Source organism: Vicugna pacos, chromosome 9 (genome assembly GCF_048564905.1).
Source record: "Vicugna pacos chromosome 9, VicPac4, whole genome shotgun sequence".
Lineage (NCBI taxonomy): Eukaryota > Metazoa > Chordata > Mammalia > Artiodactyla > Camelidae > Vicugna > Vicugna pacos.
In genome coordinates this window covers 4,632,510-4,650,752 of record NC_132995.1, presented here as the reverse complement: position 1 = coordinate 4,650,752, position 18,243 = coordinate 4,632,510, and the positions used below count along the sequence as shown (strand labels likewise).

General features: G+C 34.8%; 1 protein-coding gene across 1 annotated transcript in view; it reads left to right on the top strand.

Annotated features, from left to right (window-relative positions):
* The window catches only part of LOC102543642 (vomeronasal type-1 receptor 4-like), a 41,641-nt gene extending 23,675 nt beyond the window's left edge, over positions 1-17,966 (top strand). Inside the window, exons 4-5 of the mRNA XM_006208394.3 lie at positions 15,129-15,188; positions 16,821-17,966. Coding sequence (XP_006208456.1) covers positions 16,867-17,808 — 942 coding nt within the window. The 5' untranslated portion in view covers positions 15,129-15,188; positions 16,821-16,866 and the 3' untranslated portion in view covers positions 17,809-17,966. The remainder of the gene's footprint in view (positions 1-15,128; positions 15,189-16,820) is intronic.
* Positions 17,967-18,243: the final 277 nt, after the last annotated feature.

The following is an 18,243-nucleotide window of genomic DNA, read 5'->3' as shown; positions in this document are numbered from 1 at the left end:
TGAAGTAGTGATTTCCACTAATCTGTCTTCTAGCTCACTGATCTGTTCTTTTGCCTCATTTAGTCTATTCTTGGTTCCTTCTAGTGTATTGTTTATTTCAATGATTGTATTCTTCAACTCTGTTTGGGTGTTCTTTATATTTTCCAACCACTTGCTAAAAAACTTCGCTCTGTGCATCTATACTCCTCTTGAGTTCTCTGAACATCTTGGCCATTATTACTTTAAACTCTTTCTTGGATAAATTGCCTATCTCCTCATCACTTACTTCTTCTGGGTTTTATCTTGTGCCTTGGCCTGGGAGATAGTCCTTTCCTATCTCATATCGTCTATCTTTCTATGTGTTTATGGATACCTTCCACAGGCTTTGGGATTATTGTTTTCTTGTTTCTAGTATCTTCCCCTGGTGGATGAGGCTAGACTAGAGGTTTATGCAGGGTTTCTGGCAGGAGGAGCCAGTGCCTGCCCACTGCTGGGTGAAGCTTGGTCCTGGACCTTTGGTGGGTAGGGCTGTGTCTAGAGGACTTTGTGGCTCAGGAAGTCTGCTGATGGGTGTGTTTGTTGTTTGGCCTGAGGCTTTCCTACACAACCTACACACTGTTGGGCAGGACTTGGTCTCAGTGCTAATGATCCAATCAAGATGTCAGCCTCCAGGAAAGCTCCTGTAGATGAACACTCCCAGAATGTCCTCCACCAGCTTTTATGTCCCCTGGGTGAGCTGCATCTGTCCCCCACATCCCCAGGAGACCCTCCAAATCCAGCAGGCAGGCCTGGCCCAGGTTCCTATGAAATCACTGCCTCTGCCCTTGGGCCTGGTGCATGTGAGTTTCCATGTACACTACCCGGGTGAATGGAGTCTGCGTTTTCCCCAGTCCTATGAGGGTCCCAGAGCCAAGCCCCCCTGGCCTTCAAAACCAGACGTCCTGGGATCTCCTTCTCTTCCCAATGCTGGGACCCAAGCTGGGGGGCCTGATGTGGGGCTTAGAGCTCTCACTCCTGTGGCAGGGCCTTTGGGACTTAACAAATCTTCATCTTGTGGGTTACCCACCTGAGGGGTATCATGAGCACTCCCCTCCTACCTTCTGCTATGGTTCCCTCTTTATGTTTCCAATTGTAGAAGATCTTTTTTGCTAGGTTCTAGTCTTTTTTCGATGGTTGTTAAGCATTCAATTGTGGTTTTGCTGTACTCACGAGGAGAGGCAAGCTCGTGGTCCTAGCACTCTGCCATCTTCCAGCTGATGTTTTAAATTAAAATATATTTGACATATACCATTGTATAAATTTAAAGTGTCCAAACTGGTAATGTGTTATATTTATACACTATAATATGATCACCATTGGAGCCATAATTAGCACCTCTGTTACATTATATAATTATCCTTCTAAGTTTAACTTCTTCTACTGAATTATAGTTGAGTTACAATATTAGTTTTGGGAATACAACATAGTGATTCAGTGTTCATATAGATTATACTCTGTTTACATTATGGTAAAATGTTGGCTCTGTTCCTTGTGATGTGAAATATGTCCTTCTAACTTATTTATTTTATACATGGTAGTTTGTACTTCTAAATCCTTACCCTATCTCATACCACCCTTCTTTTCTCTCCCCAATGATAACCACTAGTTTCCTCTCTATATCTGTGAGTCTGTTTCTGTTTAGTTATATTCATTTGTTTTATTTTTTAGATTCCATGTATAAGTGATAGCATACAGTATCTGTCTTTGTCTGACTTACTTCACTAAGCATAATACCCTCCACATCCATCCATGTTGTTGCAATGACAAAATTTAATTCTTTTATGGCTAAGTAATATTCCATTGTGTGTGTGTGTGTGTATAATCACATGTCTATCCATTCATCTGTTGATGGACATATAAATTGATTCCATGTCTTGGCTGTTGTAAATAATGCTCCTATGAATATTGGGGAGCACGTATCTTTTTAAATTAGAGTTTTCATTTTCTGGTAGTTCTATTTTTAGGTTTTTGAGGAACCTCCATACTGTTTCCCACAGTGACTGCACTAATTTACATTCCAAAAAGTGTACTGAGTTTTCCTTTTCTTTATATTGTTTCATGTCACCTGCAAATAGTGAGTTTTACTACTTCTTTCTATTTGGTGTTTTTTAATTTCTTTTTCTCTTCCAATTGCTGAGGTTAGGAATTCCAATACTATGTTAAACAGAAGTAATGAGAGCAAACATCTTTGTCTTATTTTATTTTAGAGAAAAAGCTTTCAATTTTCCATCACTGAGTACTGTGGTAGCTGTGGATTTGTCATAAATGGCCTTTATTATGTTGAGATATGTTCCTTCTATATAAACTTTGATGAAATTTTTTATCATGAATGGATGCTGAATTTTGTCAAATGCTTTTTTTGTGTCTATTGAGATGATCATGTAATTTTTATCCTTCCTTTTAGTAATGTGGTGTATCACCTTGATAGATTTCTGGATTTTGAATTGTCCTAGCATCTCTGAAAAAATTCCACCTGATAATCATGTATGATCCTTCTTATGTGTTGTTGAATTATGTTTGTTAATATTTTTGTTTAGGATTTTTCATCTGCAGTCAAGATATTGATCTATAATTTTCCTATTTTTTGTCCTCTGTTTTTCTTCTTTTTGGTATCAGGGTAATGGAAGCCTTGTAGAACAAATTTGGAAGTGTTCCCATCTCTTCAGTTTTTTGGAATAGTTTGAGAATGATAAGTATTATCTCTTCTTTATATGTTGGATAGAATCCCCCTGAAGCCACCCAGTCCTAGACTTGTGTTTGCTTGGAGTTTTTTAATGACTATTTTGATTTCACTATTATTGATCATTCTGTTCAGGCTGTCTGTTTCTTCCTAATTCCACTTAAAATGTTGTATTTTAATAGAAATTTATCCATTTCTTCCAGGTTTTCCATTTTGTTAGCATGTAACTGTTTACAGAGGTGTTGTATCATATTTTTGTATCTGTGTTGTGATTTCTCCTCTTTTATTTCTCTGGGGTTTGTGTGTATGTGTGTGTGTGTGTGTGTGTGTGTGTGTAGTCTTTCTTTTTTTCTTAATGAGCCTGGGTAAAGGATTGTCAATTTTGTTTATCTTTGAAAAAAAATGGCTCTTGGTTTCATTGATCTTTTCTTCTGTTTTTTTAGTCTCTATTTTATTTGTTTCTTCTTTGATCTTTTTCATTTCCTTCCATCTGCTGACTTTGGGCTTTGCTCTTTTTCTGATTCCTTTAGATGGTACGTTAGATTGTCTTTTTGAGATTTTTCTCATTGTGAGGTGGTTCTATGTTGCTATAAACTTCCCTCTTGGAACTTATGCTATGCCCCATTCATTTTGGGAAGTTGTATTTCTGTTTTCATTTATCTTGAGGCATTTTCTACTTGACTCTTTGATTTCCTTATTGACCCTATGGTTTTATTAGTAATATGTTGCCTGTTTGCCATGTGTGTTTTCTTTTCCCATTTTTCTTCCTGTAATTGATTTTTGGTTAAATACTGTTCTGGTCAGAAAAAATGCTTGATATAATTTCTGTCCTCTTAAATTGTTGAGACTTGTTTTGTGGCCTAGCATGTGATCTGTCCTGGAGAACATTCCATGCGCACTTGAAAAGAATGTGTATTCTGCTGGTTTTGGATGTAATGTCCTATAGATATCTGTTAAGTTCACCTGGTCTATTGTGTTGCTTAAGACCACTGTTGCTTTGTTGATTTTGTGTTTGGATGATCTATTGTCTATTGGTATAAGTGGAGTGTTAAAGTCCATTACTATTATTATGTCATTGTCAATTTCTCTCTTAATGTCTATTAGTATTTGGTTTATATTTATGTGCTCCTTATTGGGTGCATCTATGTTAAGGAGTATAATATGCTTTTCTTGTATTGATCCCTTTATCATTATATATTGCCTTTCTCTTTATTTATTTTGGGGGGGTAATTAGGTTTATTTGTTTGTTTTTAAATGGAGGTACTGGGGACTGAACCTAGGACCTCGTGCATGCTAAGCATACACTCTACCACTAGCTATGTCCTCCCTGCTTATAATAGCTTTCTTTGTCCTTCAATATAACCTTTGTTGTAAAGCCTATTTTGTCTGATATGAGAATTGTTATCCTCTGCTTTGTTTTTATTACCATTCTGAAATAATTTTTCCATCCTACAACTTTTAGTCTGTGTGTGTGACTTTAGCCCTGAGTGAGTCTCTTTCAGGAAGCATATTGAAGGGACTTTAAAAAAAATCAAATAAGCCACCCTTTGTCTTTTGATTGGAGCAGTTGGTCCATCGACATTTAAGGTAGTTATTGATAGGTTTGTACTTATTGCCTCTTTATTACTTGTTTTCTGGTTGTGTTCACAGTTCTGTGTTCACTACTTCTTTTTATTTCTATCCTTGTGGTTTGATGGTTTTCTTTAGCAGTATGCTTGCTTTCCTTTCTTTTCAGTTTTGGTGTATCTATTGTAGGTTTCTTATTTGTGGTTAACATGGGATTTATATATGTAGATCTATAGTTATGCCTACTTGTTTTAAACTGGTAGTCATTTAAGTTCAAACACATTCTAAAAGATCTACATTTTTTCCTCCCCTACCCCACATTTTGTGGTTTTGATGTCATATTTTATATATTCATGCTTATCTCTTAACTATTTATTGTGATCATAGTTGCTTTTATAATTTTTTATCTTTTAATCTATGTATTGGCTTATTTAAGGGATTGATCCTCAGTCCTTACCATATATTGTCCTTTCCTAGTGGGATTTAGCCTTTCCTGCAGATTCTTACTTTGTTTCCATTTAGAGAAGATCCTACAACATTTCCTTTAGGATAGGTTTTGTATTTATAAACACCTTAAAGTTTCCCTTGTCTGAGGAGTTCTTTATCCTTTCTTCTGTTCTAAATGATAATCTTGCTTGGTAGATTTTCCTAGGTTTCAGGTTTTTCCCATTCATCACTTTTTGTGAAGTCTCCTCCTTGCCTTGCAGATGGCCATCTTCTCTCTGTGTCCTCACATGATGAGTCTTGTGTGTGTGTATAAGAATGATGTCTCTGTTATAGTGTTTCTGCTATAATGACATGAATCAGAATGCAGTAGAATCCACCCCAATGGGCTTCATGTTAATTTAGCACCTCCTTAAAGGTCCTTTTCTAAATATAGTCATCTTCTGAGATACTGGGTTTTGGGGATTCACCCTGTCAATTTGAAGTTCAGTTCAGCTTATAACTCTCAGCCCTATGGACCCATAGTTTGTTTCTTTCTCACATAAAAAATGCATTTGCCCCCTCTTTCCCATAAGCTCCAAAGTATTAACCCATTGTAGCATCAACTCCAAGTCCCCAATCTCACCTAAATGTTATCTAATTCAGCTTTGGTTGAGATACACTATCTGACTCATTCAGAGAAAAAGTCCTGTCCATCTAGAAACCTGTGAAAGCAGATAAATTTCAGCACAGAATAGACATTCCCACTCCAAAAGCAAGAAATCAGGAAGAAGAAACAAGTCACCTATCCAAAGCGAGTAAAAATCCTAGGAGGGTAAATTCCATTAGATTTTAAAGTTTGAGAAGTATCTTGTTTGGCTGGATGTTCTGTCCTCTGGGCTGTCTGCATGAGAACCCCACCTTTCACACTCCCAGTAGCTATGAACACACCTACTGCCCGTATTTTTGTTCATCACACCACTCACTAATAAAAGTAGCTACTCTCTGTGGAGTAATGGCTGAAGCTGAGACTCAGACAGGAGTGAATATATATACTGTATGCATGGAGAATCTTATAGTACTAGAAATGTAACTAAACTATCGCATAAAAATACAAATAGAAATTTAGATAAAGTGAGGTGGCAAATGAATATGTTCCAGGCAAAGGCACAAGATAAAATCCCACAAGAAGAACTAAGTGATGAGGAGACAGGCAATCTGCCCAAGAAAGAGTTCAGAGTAATAATTGTGAAGATGATCAGAAAACTTAGGAGAATGGATGCACAGAGAAAGAAGTTAAAAGTTTTTAGTGAAGAATTAAAAAATATAAAGAGCTACCAAACAGATGAAGAAAACAATTACTGAAATGAGTAATACACTAGAAGGAACCAAGGGTAGACTAAATGAGGCAGAAGAACAGATCAGTAAGCTAGAAGACAGAGTAGTGGAAATCACTACTCTGAAAAAAGAAATGAGGATAGTCTAACAGACTTCTGTGACAACATGAAACACACTAATATTTGCATTATAGGGGTCCCAGAAAGAGAAGAGAGAGAGAAAAAATATGAGAAAATATTTGGAGAGATAATAGCTGAAAATATCCCTAAATGGGAAAGGAAATAGTTACCTAAGTCCAGGAAGTACAGAGAGTTCCATACAGGATAAACCCAAAGAGGAGCATGCCAAGGCACATAGTCATCAAATTGAAAAAAATTGAAGATAAGGAGAAGGGGGTAGTGCCAACATGGCAGAGTAGAAGGACACATAGCTCATCCCCTTCCATGAATACACCAAAAGTTACATCTGGAGACCCATCAGTTCTCAAAGAACACCTACTGAAATTGGCAGAATATCTCTTACTTAAAGATAAGGAGAAAACATTAAAAGCAGCAAGAGAAAAGCAACAAATAACATACAAAGGAACTCCCAAAAGGTTATCAGATGATTTTTCAGCGGAAACTCTGCAAGCCAGAAGGGAGTGTCATGAGATATTTCAAGTAATGAAAGAGAAAAAACCTACAACCAATACCCTACCCAGAGAGGCTCTCGTTCAGATTTGATGGAGAAATCAAAAGCTTTACAGATAAGCAAAAGCTAAAAGAATTCCACACCACCAAACCAGCTTTACAGCAAATGCTAAAGGAACTTCTCTGAATAGAAAAGAAAAGGACACAACTAGAAATAAGAAAATTAAAAAATGGAAAAATCTCACCAGTGAAGGCAAACACAAAGTAAAGGTAGGAAATCATCCACACACAAACTAATCGGGAGGTTAAAAAACAAAGGTAGTAAAATCACAATAAGCAGTTAAAGGATATACAGTGTAATTAGATGTAAAATATAATAACAAAACCAGTAATTGTGAGGGGAGGAGAGTACAAATGCAGGGTATCTAAAATGCATTTGAAATTAAGAGTTCAGTAACTTAAAACAAATATATATATATAATTAACATATATATAATATGTATACTTGTATGTATATATAAACTTATATGCCAAAACTTCATGGTAACTGCAAACCAAAAATCTATAATAGATATACACACACAAAGAAAAGAGGAATCCAAATATAAAACTAAAGATAGTTATCAAATCACAAGAGAAGAGAATAAATTAAGAAAGGGAAAAAGAGATGTACAAAAATTAATCCAAAACAACAAAATAGCAATAAGGACATATGTATTGATAATTACCTTAAATGTATAGAGATTAAGCTCCAACCAAAAGACACAGACAGGCTGAATGGATACAAAAACAAGACCCATATATATGCTGTCTATAAGAGACCCACTTCAGAGCTAGAGACACATACAGGCTGTAAGTAAGGGGAAAGAAAAAGCTATTCCAGGCAGATGGAAACCAAAATAAAACTGTAGTAACAATACTTATATCAGACAAAATTATCTTAAAATAAAGACTTACAAAGAAGAACACTACATAATGATCAAGAGGTCAATCCAAGAAGAAGACATAACAATTGTAAATATATATGCACCTAATATAGGAACACCTCAATATATAAGGCAACTGTTAACATACATTAAAGATGAAATCAATGGTAACACAATAATAGTGAGGGACTTTAACACCCCACTTACATCAATGGACAGATCATCCAGACAGAAAATCAATAAGGAAATACAGGCCGTAAATGACACATTAGATCAGATGGACTTAATTGATATTTATAGAGCATTCCATCCAGAAGCAGCAGACTACACAGTCTTCTGAAATGTGCTTGGAACATTCTCCAGGATAGATCACATGCTGGTCCACAAAGCAAGTCTTGGTAAATTTAAGAAAATTAAAATCATATAAAGCATCTTTTCCTATTACACCACTATGAGATTAGAAGTCAACTATAAGAAAAAAAACTGCAAAAAACGCCACAAATACATGGAGGCTGAACAATATGCTACTAAACTGCCAATGGATCAGTGAAGAAATCAAGGAGGAAATAAAAAAAATACTTAGAGACAAATGAAAATGAAAACACAACGATCCAAAACCTCTGGGACACAGCAAAAGCAGTTCTAAGAGGGACATTTATAGCGATAAAAGCTTACCAGGAAACAAGAAAAACCTCAAATAAACAACCTAACCTTACACTTAAAGCAATTAGAGAAAGAAGACCAAACAAAATCCAAAGTTAGTAGAAGGAAAGAAGTCATAAAAGTTAGAGCATAAGCAAATGGAGACTAAAAATACATATATAAAAGGTCAATGAAACTAAAAGCTGGTTCTTTAAAAAGATAAATTGATAAAGCTTTGGCCAGACTCATCAAGAAAATAAGGGGGAGAGCCCAAATTAATTAAATCAGGAATGAAAAAGAAGTTATAACTGACACCACAGAAATACAGAGAATTGTAAGAGGCTACCAAGAGCAACTATATGCCAACAAAATGGACAACCTAGAAGAAATGGACAACTTCTTAGAAAGGTACAATTTGCCAAGACTGAACCAGGAAGAAATAGAAAATATGATCGGGTCAATTACCAGCACTGAATGAAATCAGTAATTTTAAAACTCCCAACAACAAAAGAACCCCCCCAGAACCAGATAGCTTCACAGTGAAATTATACCAAACATGTTAAAATTTGTATGAAAACACAAAGGACCCCAGATAGTCAAAACAATCTTGAGGAAGAAAAATGGGGCTGGGGGAATCATGCTCCCTGACTTCAGACTATACCACAAAGCTTCAGTAATCAAAACAGAATCATACTGGCACAAAAACGGACATATAGATCAATGGAACAGGAGAGAAAGTCCAGAAATAAACCCACACACTTATGGTCAATTCATCTATGACAAAGGAGGCAAGAATATATAGTGGAGAAAAGACAGTCTCTTCAATAAGTGGTGCTGGGAAGACTGGACAGCTACCTGTAAAAGACTGAAATTAGAACACTCTCTAACACCATATACAAAAAGAAAAATTTAAAGTGGGTTTAATGATCTAAATATTAGGCCAGATACTCTAAAATTCCTAGAGGAGAACATAGGCAGAACACTCTTTGACATAAATTGCAGCAATATTTTTTTTGGATTCGTGTCCTAGAGGAATGGAAATAAAAGCAAAAATAAACAAATGGGAACTAATTAAACTTAAAAACTTTCGTGCATCTAATGATACCATAAAATTAAAAGACAAACTACAGAGTGGGAGAAAATATATGCAAGTGACACAAGGGACTAATTTCCAAAATATACAAGCTTTGTAAAAAAAAAAACCAATCATAGAAAGGACAGAAGACCTAAATAGACACTTCTCCAAAGAAGACACCCAAATGGCCAACAGGCACATGAAAACATGCTCAGTGTTGCTATAATTATTAGAGAAATTTATCAAAACTATCACTTCACACCAGTCTGAATGGCCATCATTTAAAAGTCTACAAATAATAAATGCTGGAGAGGGTGTGGAGAAAAGGGAATCTTCCTGTACTGTTGGTGGGAATGTAAATTGGTGCAGCCACTATGAAAGGACAGTATGGAGATTCCTTAAAAAACTAAAAATAGGGTTACCATATGATCCAGCAATCCCAATCCTGGGCACACATCTGGAGAAAAGTATAATTTGAAAAAATACATGCACCTCAATGTTCACAGCAGCAGTATTTACAATAGCCAAGACATGAAACCAATGTAAATGTCCATGGGCAGATTAATGAATAAAGAAGGTGTGATATATATATATAGCTATATATATATATACACACACACATACATATGCATATATATACATATATACACACACATATATACATATACACATACATACACACATACATATACATACACACACACATGACTATATACAAAGGAATATTAGCCATAAAAAAATGAAGTAATGCCATTTGCAGCAACTTGGATTTACATAGAGATTATCATACTAGGTGAAGTAAATCGGACAAAGACAAATACCATATGATATCTCTTATACGCGGCATCTAAAGAAAGATAAAAATTTTATTTACAAAACAGAAATTGACTCACCGACATAGAAAACAAACTATGGTTACCAAAGTGGGAAAGGGGGAAGGGATAAATTAGGAGTTTGGGATTAACAGATACATACCACTATATATAAAATAAACAAGAATGACCTACTGTATAGTGCAGGGAACTATATTCAATTTCTTGTAATAAGCTATAATAGAAAAGAATCTGAAAATATGTGTACATACATACATATATATTGGATCACTTTTTGCACACCTGAAAGTAACATTGTAAACCAACTACACTTCAAAAAAAATTAAATTGAAAAATAAACCTATTCCTGAATTTCTATTTCTCTAGAATCGCTCCTTGTAACAGTGATTCTAAATTGTTTGATATTCATAAAATGAAGTCCTATATAGCAATGCCAAAGAATGATGTACAACTTTATACAAATTTAAATTCACAAGCAACATAGAAAATTAAGAAGTCTAATACAAAAATGTAAATGCATTATTTTCTCCATATAATGTACAGAAGTGCTGAAAGTAATCTATGCCGTTAGATGTCATAGCAGGGGTTATCCTAGGTGTAGTGACAGGAAGGAGCCAGTTAGGGTGTCTATGGGGTCTGACAACATTCTGTTTATTGATATGGGTACCACATACAGAAATGTGTTCAGTTTGAGCGATTTCTTTGATCTGTGGTCTTCAGGCCTATGCATGTATTTAACACATTTAAAATAGATGTCACCAAAAGTGGAATTTGAGAGTAGATTTATGTGTCATGTACTTATATTGTCAATGTGTAGTTTTTAAAAGTACAGTGAAATAGCTAGGTTATAAATTAGCAAATAACTAAATATACAACTTCAAAAGAAAGGGGGTCAGATGTAAATTTCTTTTTAAAAGTTATTAGAAAAGAAGTTAACATAGATCAAATAAGGAATTAAACCATGTCTATTGGAAAAGCCCTGAAAACTTGATAAACCCAAATATACTGATTATTTATAATAACATTGACTACTTACTCCTTATAAAGACAAACATTTCTAGTATATTCATTGGATTTTTCTCAAGTAATAACACCAAAATATGTGAATTGAAGTAGCAATGAGAAAATATATTTCATGGAATTCTTTATTTTTTAGCAATAAAACAAATAGCATGGTAATATATGTATGTAATTACATACACTTAAAAGTTTCTCATTATTGTAATTAATATCATTAAAATTTTTATCAAATACTGAATAATTTTCCAGCATATTGACAAACATGATTGACTTTTTATGTATATATTTATATACATATGTATCCTCAGATACACACACATGCATATACACACCCTAAGGTAGATGTATGTTTGTATACATTTTTTCTTCTTTCTTTATGACTTAATATGGGGCAAATATTTAAGTTTCTGATGTGAGCTACAAATATGAGTTTCTTGTTTGGGCACAAGATTTTATATATATTGTATATAATACATATATATTAAAAATTATATATATCGCCACTGTATCAAAATAATTGTTTTTCAAATTTCCCATTTCTTAATACTTTGTATTAACTTCATAATATAAATACAGAGTGAACTATATTAAAATCTTTCCCAAAAGTGAGGAAATATACACTTTTTCCCCTGTATATCCAAAAGCCATAAACTCTACATAAACAGAATGGATGCATGTCTTTCCCTTTCAGATAGCTCTTCCTGCAGTGCTCCAAGTTTAACGAAGGCTCTGCCATAAACTAGTTTCAACACTTCAGAGATATGAGCGTGCACCTACAAACCCCATTCTCACCAACATGGCCAAGTCTTCTTGGCATACTATAGAAAAACCTGCCTTCTACATGTCCAGTACATGTCTTTTAATTGTCACACTCACTTGATGGTTTTTAAAAATCAGCTGAATTCCAATCAGTAAAAAAATGATACTTATATAATGTGATAGAGGTGCTAATTATGGCTCCAATGACAATCATATTGCAATCTACAAATGTAACAAACTGCTTAACATAGTGTACATCTTAAATTTACACCATGTTATATGTCAAATATATTTCAATTAAAATTAGCTGAGTTATATCTATATAATACATACAATATATTACTCAGCACATTCTTTATCCATTCCTCTGTTGTATATTTCAATTAAAATCAACTAAGTAATATATATATGCATATTTTTTATCCATTTATCTATTGATGGACATTTAGTTTGCTTTCCTAGCTTACCTATTGTGAATAATGCCGCTGTGAACATTGGAGTGCGTGTATCTTTTTGAATTAGTGTCTTTGTTTTTGTTGGATATATTGAGGAATGGAACTGCTGTATCATGATAGTGCTATTGGTAGTTTTTCGAGGAGCCTCTGTACTCTTTCCCATACTGGCTGCACAAATTTACATCCCAGCAACAGTGTACAGGGGTTTGCTCTTATCCACATCCTTGCCAACATTTGTCATTTGTAGGGTTTTTGATGATAGGCATTTTTTCAGATACGAGGTGATATCCATTTTAGTTTTGATTTGCATTTTTCTGATGGTTAGCAATGTTGAGCATTATTTCATGTTCTTGTTGGTCATCTATATATCTTTTGGAAAAATGTCTATTGAGCTCTTCTGCCAATTTTTGAATTGAATTTTTTTGGCATGCAGTTGTATGAGCTGTTTATATATTTTGTTATTAATACCTTAACAGTCATATCATTTGCAAATGTCTTCTCTCATTCAGTAGGTTGTCTTTATTAGTATATAGAAAAATAACAGATTTTTGTATATTAATCTTGTATCCTGCAACTTTACAGAATTCATTTATTAGTTCTAATAGGTTTTTTTTTGGTGGACACTTTATGGTTTTTTCTGTATATTATCATGTCATCATCAAATAGTGACAGTTTGACTTCTTTCCTTCCAATCCAGATGCCTTTTATTTTTCTCTTGTTTGAGTGCTGTGGCTAGGACGTTCACCATCATGTTAAACAGAAGTGGCAAGACTGGGCATCCCTGGCTTGTTTCTGATTTGAGAGGAAAGGTTTCAGTTTTTCACGAAATTTCCTGATTTCACAGAAAAGGTTTGAGTCTGATGTTAGCTGTGGGTTTGTCACAAATGCCCTTTTGATGGTGAGAAATATTCCCTTTGGTGAGAGTTCGTATCATGAATGGATGTTGATTTTGTCAAATGCTTTTTCTATATCTATAGAGATGGTCATGTAATTTTTATCCTTCCTTTTGTTAATGTTGTCTGTCACACTGAATGATTTGTGGACATTAAACCCATTTTGGTTCCCTTGAGTAATATCCACTTGATCATGTGATCCTTTTTATATGCTGTTGGTTTTGGCTCACCAATATTTTAAGGATTTTAGCATGTATCCTCAATGGAGATATTGGCTTATATTTTCTCTTTTGTATTGTCTATGTCTGGTTTTGGTATCAATGATAAAGGAGGTTTCCTAAAATGGTTTTGGGAGTGTTCCATCCCCTCAAGTTTTTGAAATAGGTTGAGAAAGATAGATATTAACTCTTCCTTATGCTTTGTGGAAATCCCCTGTCAAGTCTTCTGTCCTAGACTTTTGTTTCCTGGGATTTTTTAAATTACAAATTTAATTTTACTACTAGTGATCTGTCTGATTAGATTGTCTACTTCTTCCTATTTCACTTTTGGAAGGTTGCATGTTTATAGAAATTTGTCCATTTCGTCTGAGTTGTCCAATTTATCTGTATCTAAATGTTTATAACATTCTCTTATTATTTTTTTTATCTCTGTGATATGGTTGTTATTTCTCCTCTTACCTTCTTATTTTGGTTTTTCCAGTCCTTTTTTTCTTGATGACCCTGATTAAAACCTTATCAGTTTTCGTTATCTTTTGAAAAAAAAAAACAGCTCTCATGTCATTAACCAATTTTATGGGGTTTTTTGGTCTCTACATTTAAAATTTTCCTCTTTGATTCTTATTTCCTCTATCTTTTGAATTTGAAATTGTTCTTTTTCTATTTCTTTTAGATGGTAGTTTAAATTGTTTATTTGGGATTTTTCTTGTTTATTGAGGTAGACCTTTATCATTATAAATTTCCCTCTTAGAATTGCTTGTGTTGTATCTCATAGATTTTGAAAAATTTTGTTTTTATTTTACTTTGTTTCAAGTTATTATTCTGATTTTTAAAATTTACCCTTGACCCATTGATTTTTTAGTAGCATATTGTTTCATTTCCAGGTTTGATCTTCTTAAATTAACTAACTGAGCATTAGTTCATTTGATATTTGCAAGAATGATAGAATCTGTCAAGTTATCAGATAAAATGCTCTTATTTTGTGAGAACCTCCTTTGCAACCTTCTTTTTTTTTTTGATGTATTTGTTTTGCTCCTAATTCTTATCACTGATGGAGGTCAATAGTTGTGAAATATATTTTACTACAAGAGTTTCATATGAATTAGCATTTACTTTGCAAATATGTCCAACACAATTGACTTTGGTTAGTGCAAACAAACAATTTCTGTAATGAGTTATTTGTCATGTTCTTCCTTTTACTTGTATGCCTTTGAATACACTTCTCAGGTATTTTGTCTCATTCCATTTATCTACCAATACTTTAATTGATGGTTCGGTTCAGTTCAGTTGTCTGAAGATTAGGAAAGTACTAGTTTTAGGGTAGAGAAACATCTCAGGAAGTGAAGACTCCAGAGGGCACACATAGTTTATACTCTTGTCCATGAGAGACCCTATGTGCCAACAGGGATCATGGAAAAGGAAATCCCTCTCAAAAACACTTCTTCAGTCTCCTTAGGGATGCTAATGAGAAACGTGTAATTGTTTTTGATCATTAACAACTGAGAGAAAAGTTTTCAGAAGTGTTTTCAGATCCCAAGCCTACACTCCCATTGCTGCCAAAGATGGAGTGATAATTGCAGTTCTGAGGGAATGGGGCAGGGAGTAAGAGAATCACAAACCCATATATCAGGCTGTGGTTGTCTCCTTCCCACACAGATACTAGCTTATAAAGACCATCACACTGAGTCCATTGTCCTGGCAGCAGGGAGGAATCAGGTAAGTGTTTTCTGTTTCATTCTGAGAAGCAGAGTTTGTAAGAGAAAGGCAGATCAAGATTCTTCACAAGTGATTACATCAGAAAAAGCCAATTGTCTGTTTAGTAACCTGATTTAGTGCCAACCCTCTGTGGGAAGGTGGAATAATTCTGAGATATGAGCTAAGCTAGTGAAGAGAGATGGGATCCTAGATCCTACACCAATTCCTGATGGCTCCTCGTACAATTTAATGTAATCCTTACTGACAGTGATTGTTGTGGCTGAATCCAAGTGATAACATTGCCAGATTATGAAGGTGCTTAAAAACGTAGTTGTAAAATCAACCTGCTATTCAGTCTACCTGATTGGCAACTAGAGTAAAAGTTGATGATTGCTAGAAGTGGACCTTAAGCTTTGTAATAAAGAGTAAAATGAATCTAATTATCTAACCTTGTGCAGAAAGCATATCCAAATGTAAATGGCTTGACTAGAAAGGTTTTCTCTAATTTTAGACATTTGAAGCAATTAATGGAGACATTAATTTTGTCTCCACTAAAAAACTCCATAGGGTGTTGGTTATGGTGAGGTTATTGGCACTCTTAAATTTAATGAGCAGTTGACATGATAATTATGACTTACAGCCAGCAGCTGTCACTCTCATATCATGTTGTTTCTACCCATTTAAATAGTATTCTATTATCAATCCAAAAATCTAATTTTTCAATTTTTAAAATGCACAAGAATACATACCCTTTAGGGGCTGTTTTGCATATATATCTTGTATGATAATATCATTCACAAATCTTCATTCTTTTTGAGTGTTTTTCACTTAACTATGGCATTAACAGATAAGGATATCATCCTAAAGTAATAAGTTAGTACACTATTTTGTCATGTATCAATTTTTTATGCCCTAAAGTTTATGGTATTCCATGTGCTGATTCAATAATTCCTGTGATAGGTGCCATTATACTTGCCAAAAGCGTCTTCCTGTAGCCATGCTAATACTGAACCATTTTCATTTTCATCATGTTAACTTGTCATGAGGCAGGTTCTTGCAGTATTCTGCCTGCAACAGTGCATGGAAATGTATTAAGATACCTAACACTTTATTCATAATTAATAGTCCCATATAGAATAAAATGTTACAGAAATGGAAACTTGTTGTAATGAAAATTATAAAATACCGCGTCTAAAATCAAATGACAGGTTGTGAAATCAAAACTAAATATAGATCATATAGATCTGGATTAGCATATAAATATACTTAATCAGCTTTTTGGCAGAGCATGGTGGTTCAATGCACTGTCTTTATCAGGCCAAGGGATTTCACATCCCCAACTCTGCCCTACGCAGCAGACTTTGACAAATACTTAACCACTCTCTTTGTACATTTTCCCCTTCTGTATACATGAAGTCACAGAAGTTCCCGGCTAATATATTTGTGAAGAATGAAGTGGTCATGTGTATAGCTGTCAATGAGTAATTAAACATTATAAGTGAACTTTAAATTTTATACATTCAACCCTTGGAAAGCTGCTAGTAATAGAAAAACATGAAGTAAAAAATTTTAAGTGGGAACTACTGGTAACTGCAGAATACCAGATTTCAGCTGACATTATATAAGTAGTCCAAATCTCATATTCCCAAACAGGACATTTTAACTCTGAAGAAAATATCAGTGACTGGTGTCTGACAGAATGGACAGCAGAGATCTGACAATAGACGTGATCATCTTAACACAGACTGTGGTTGGAATCCTGGGAAATTTGTCACTTCTTTGCCATTACGTCACCCTTTACTTCACTGGGTACAGGTTAAGGTCCACAGATTTGATTCTTAAGCACCTGATTGTAGCCAACTCCTTAGCCCTCCTCTGTAAAGGCGTCCCCCACACAATGGCAGCATTTGGGTGGAAACATTTCCCCAGTGAATTTGGATGCAAACTTCTTTTCTTTCTTCACAGAGTTGGGAGGGGAGTGTCCATTGGTAGCATCTGCCTCTTGAGTGTCTTTCAAGTGGTCACAATCAGTCCCAGGAACTCGAGGTGGGCAGAGCTTAAAGTAAAAGCTCCCAAGTACATTGTTCCCTCTATTCTCCTGTGTTGGTTCCTGCAAATGTTGGTAAATATCATTTTTCCTGTCTGCATACATGGTAAATGGAGCAACAAAAACATCACAGACAACAGGGATTTTGGATACTGTTCTTCCATTCGTCATCACAAAACCAGTAATGTGTTATTTGCAGCATTGCTTTTGTTCCCTGATGTCTCATGTTTGGGGCTTATGCTCTGGGCCAGTGGCTCTATGATTTTTATCCTGCACAGGCACAAACAGAGGGTGCAACACATTCGGAGGACCAATGCCTCCCCCAGCGGCTCCCCTGAGTCCAGAGCTACTAAAACCATTCTTCTCCTGGTGAGCACCTTTGTTTACTTTTACACTCTTTCTTCCATCTTTCAGGTTGTTTTGTCTCTTTTTGAGAATCCCAGCAGGTTCATTGTGAACATCACTGTAATCATGGTTGCATGTTTCCCAGCTCTAAGCCCCTTTGTGCTCATGAGCCGTGACTCTACTGTACACAGCCTCTACTTTGCTTGGATAAAGAATACAAAATCCCCTATTATGATGAGAAATATGTAAATTGTATGTAATGCCACATGCACAGTTGCCAATTCATTCATTCATTCGTTCATTTACCTCTGAGTCTTAACTAAAAATTTGAATCTCAAGAGAATACTAAATAAGACATGCTGAGCATTTTCTTCAAAATGAGCAATTGTACTAATACTGTCATGAAATGTAATCATCTTATAAAGAAATATATTATTGTAAATTTTCCTACTAAAGAAAGGGAGTTCAGAATTTATGCAATAAAAAACATCTTGAAACAGTCTTAATATTGTGGAGTCTTCAGGTGTGTAGCATCTAATGCAATAAATTTTCCAGAACTGAACTAGGCATATAGATAAAAGTATACATGAAAAATGGATGAGCATGTGCAGTGCTCATTAGTGAAACTGAAGTTAATATCCTCACAGAATAAAGAATAGCCTGATGTGAAGCTGGAGTTTAAAA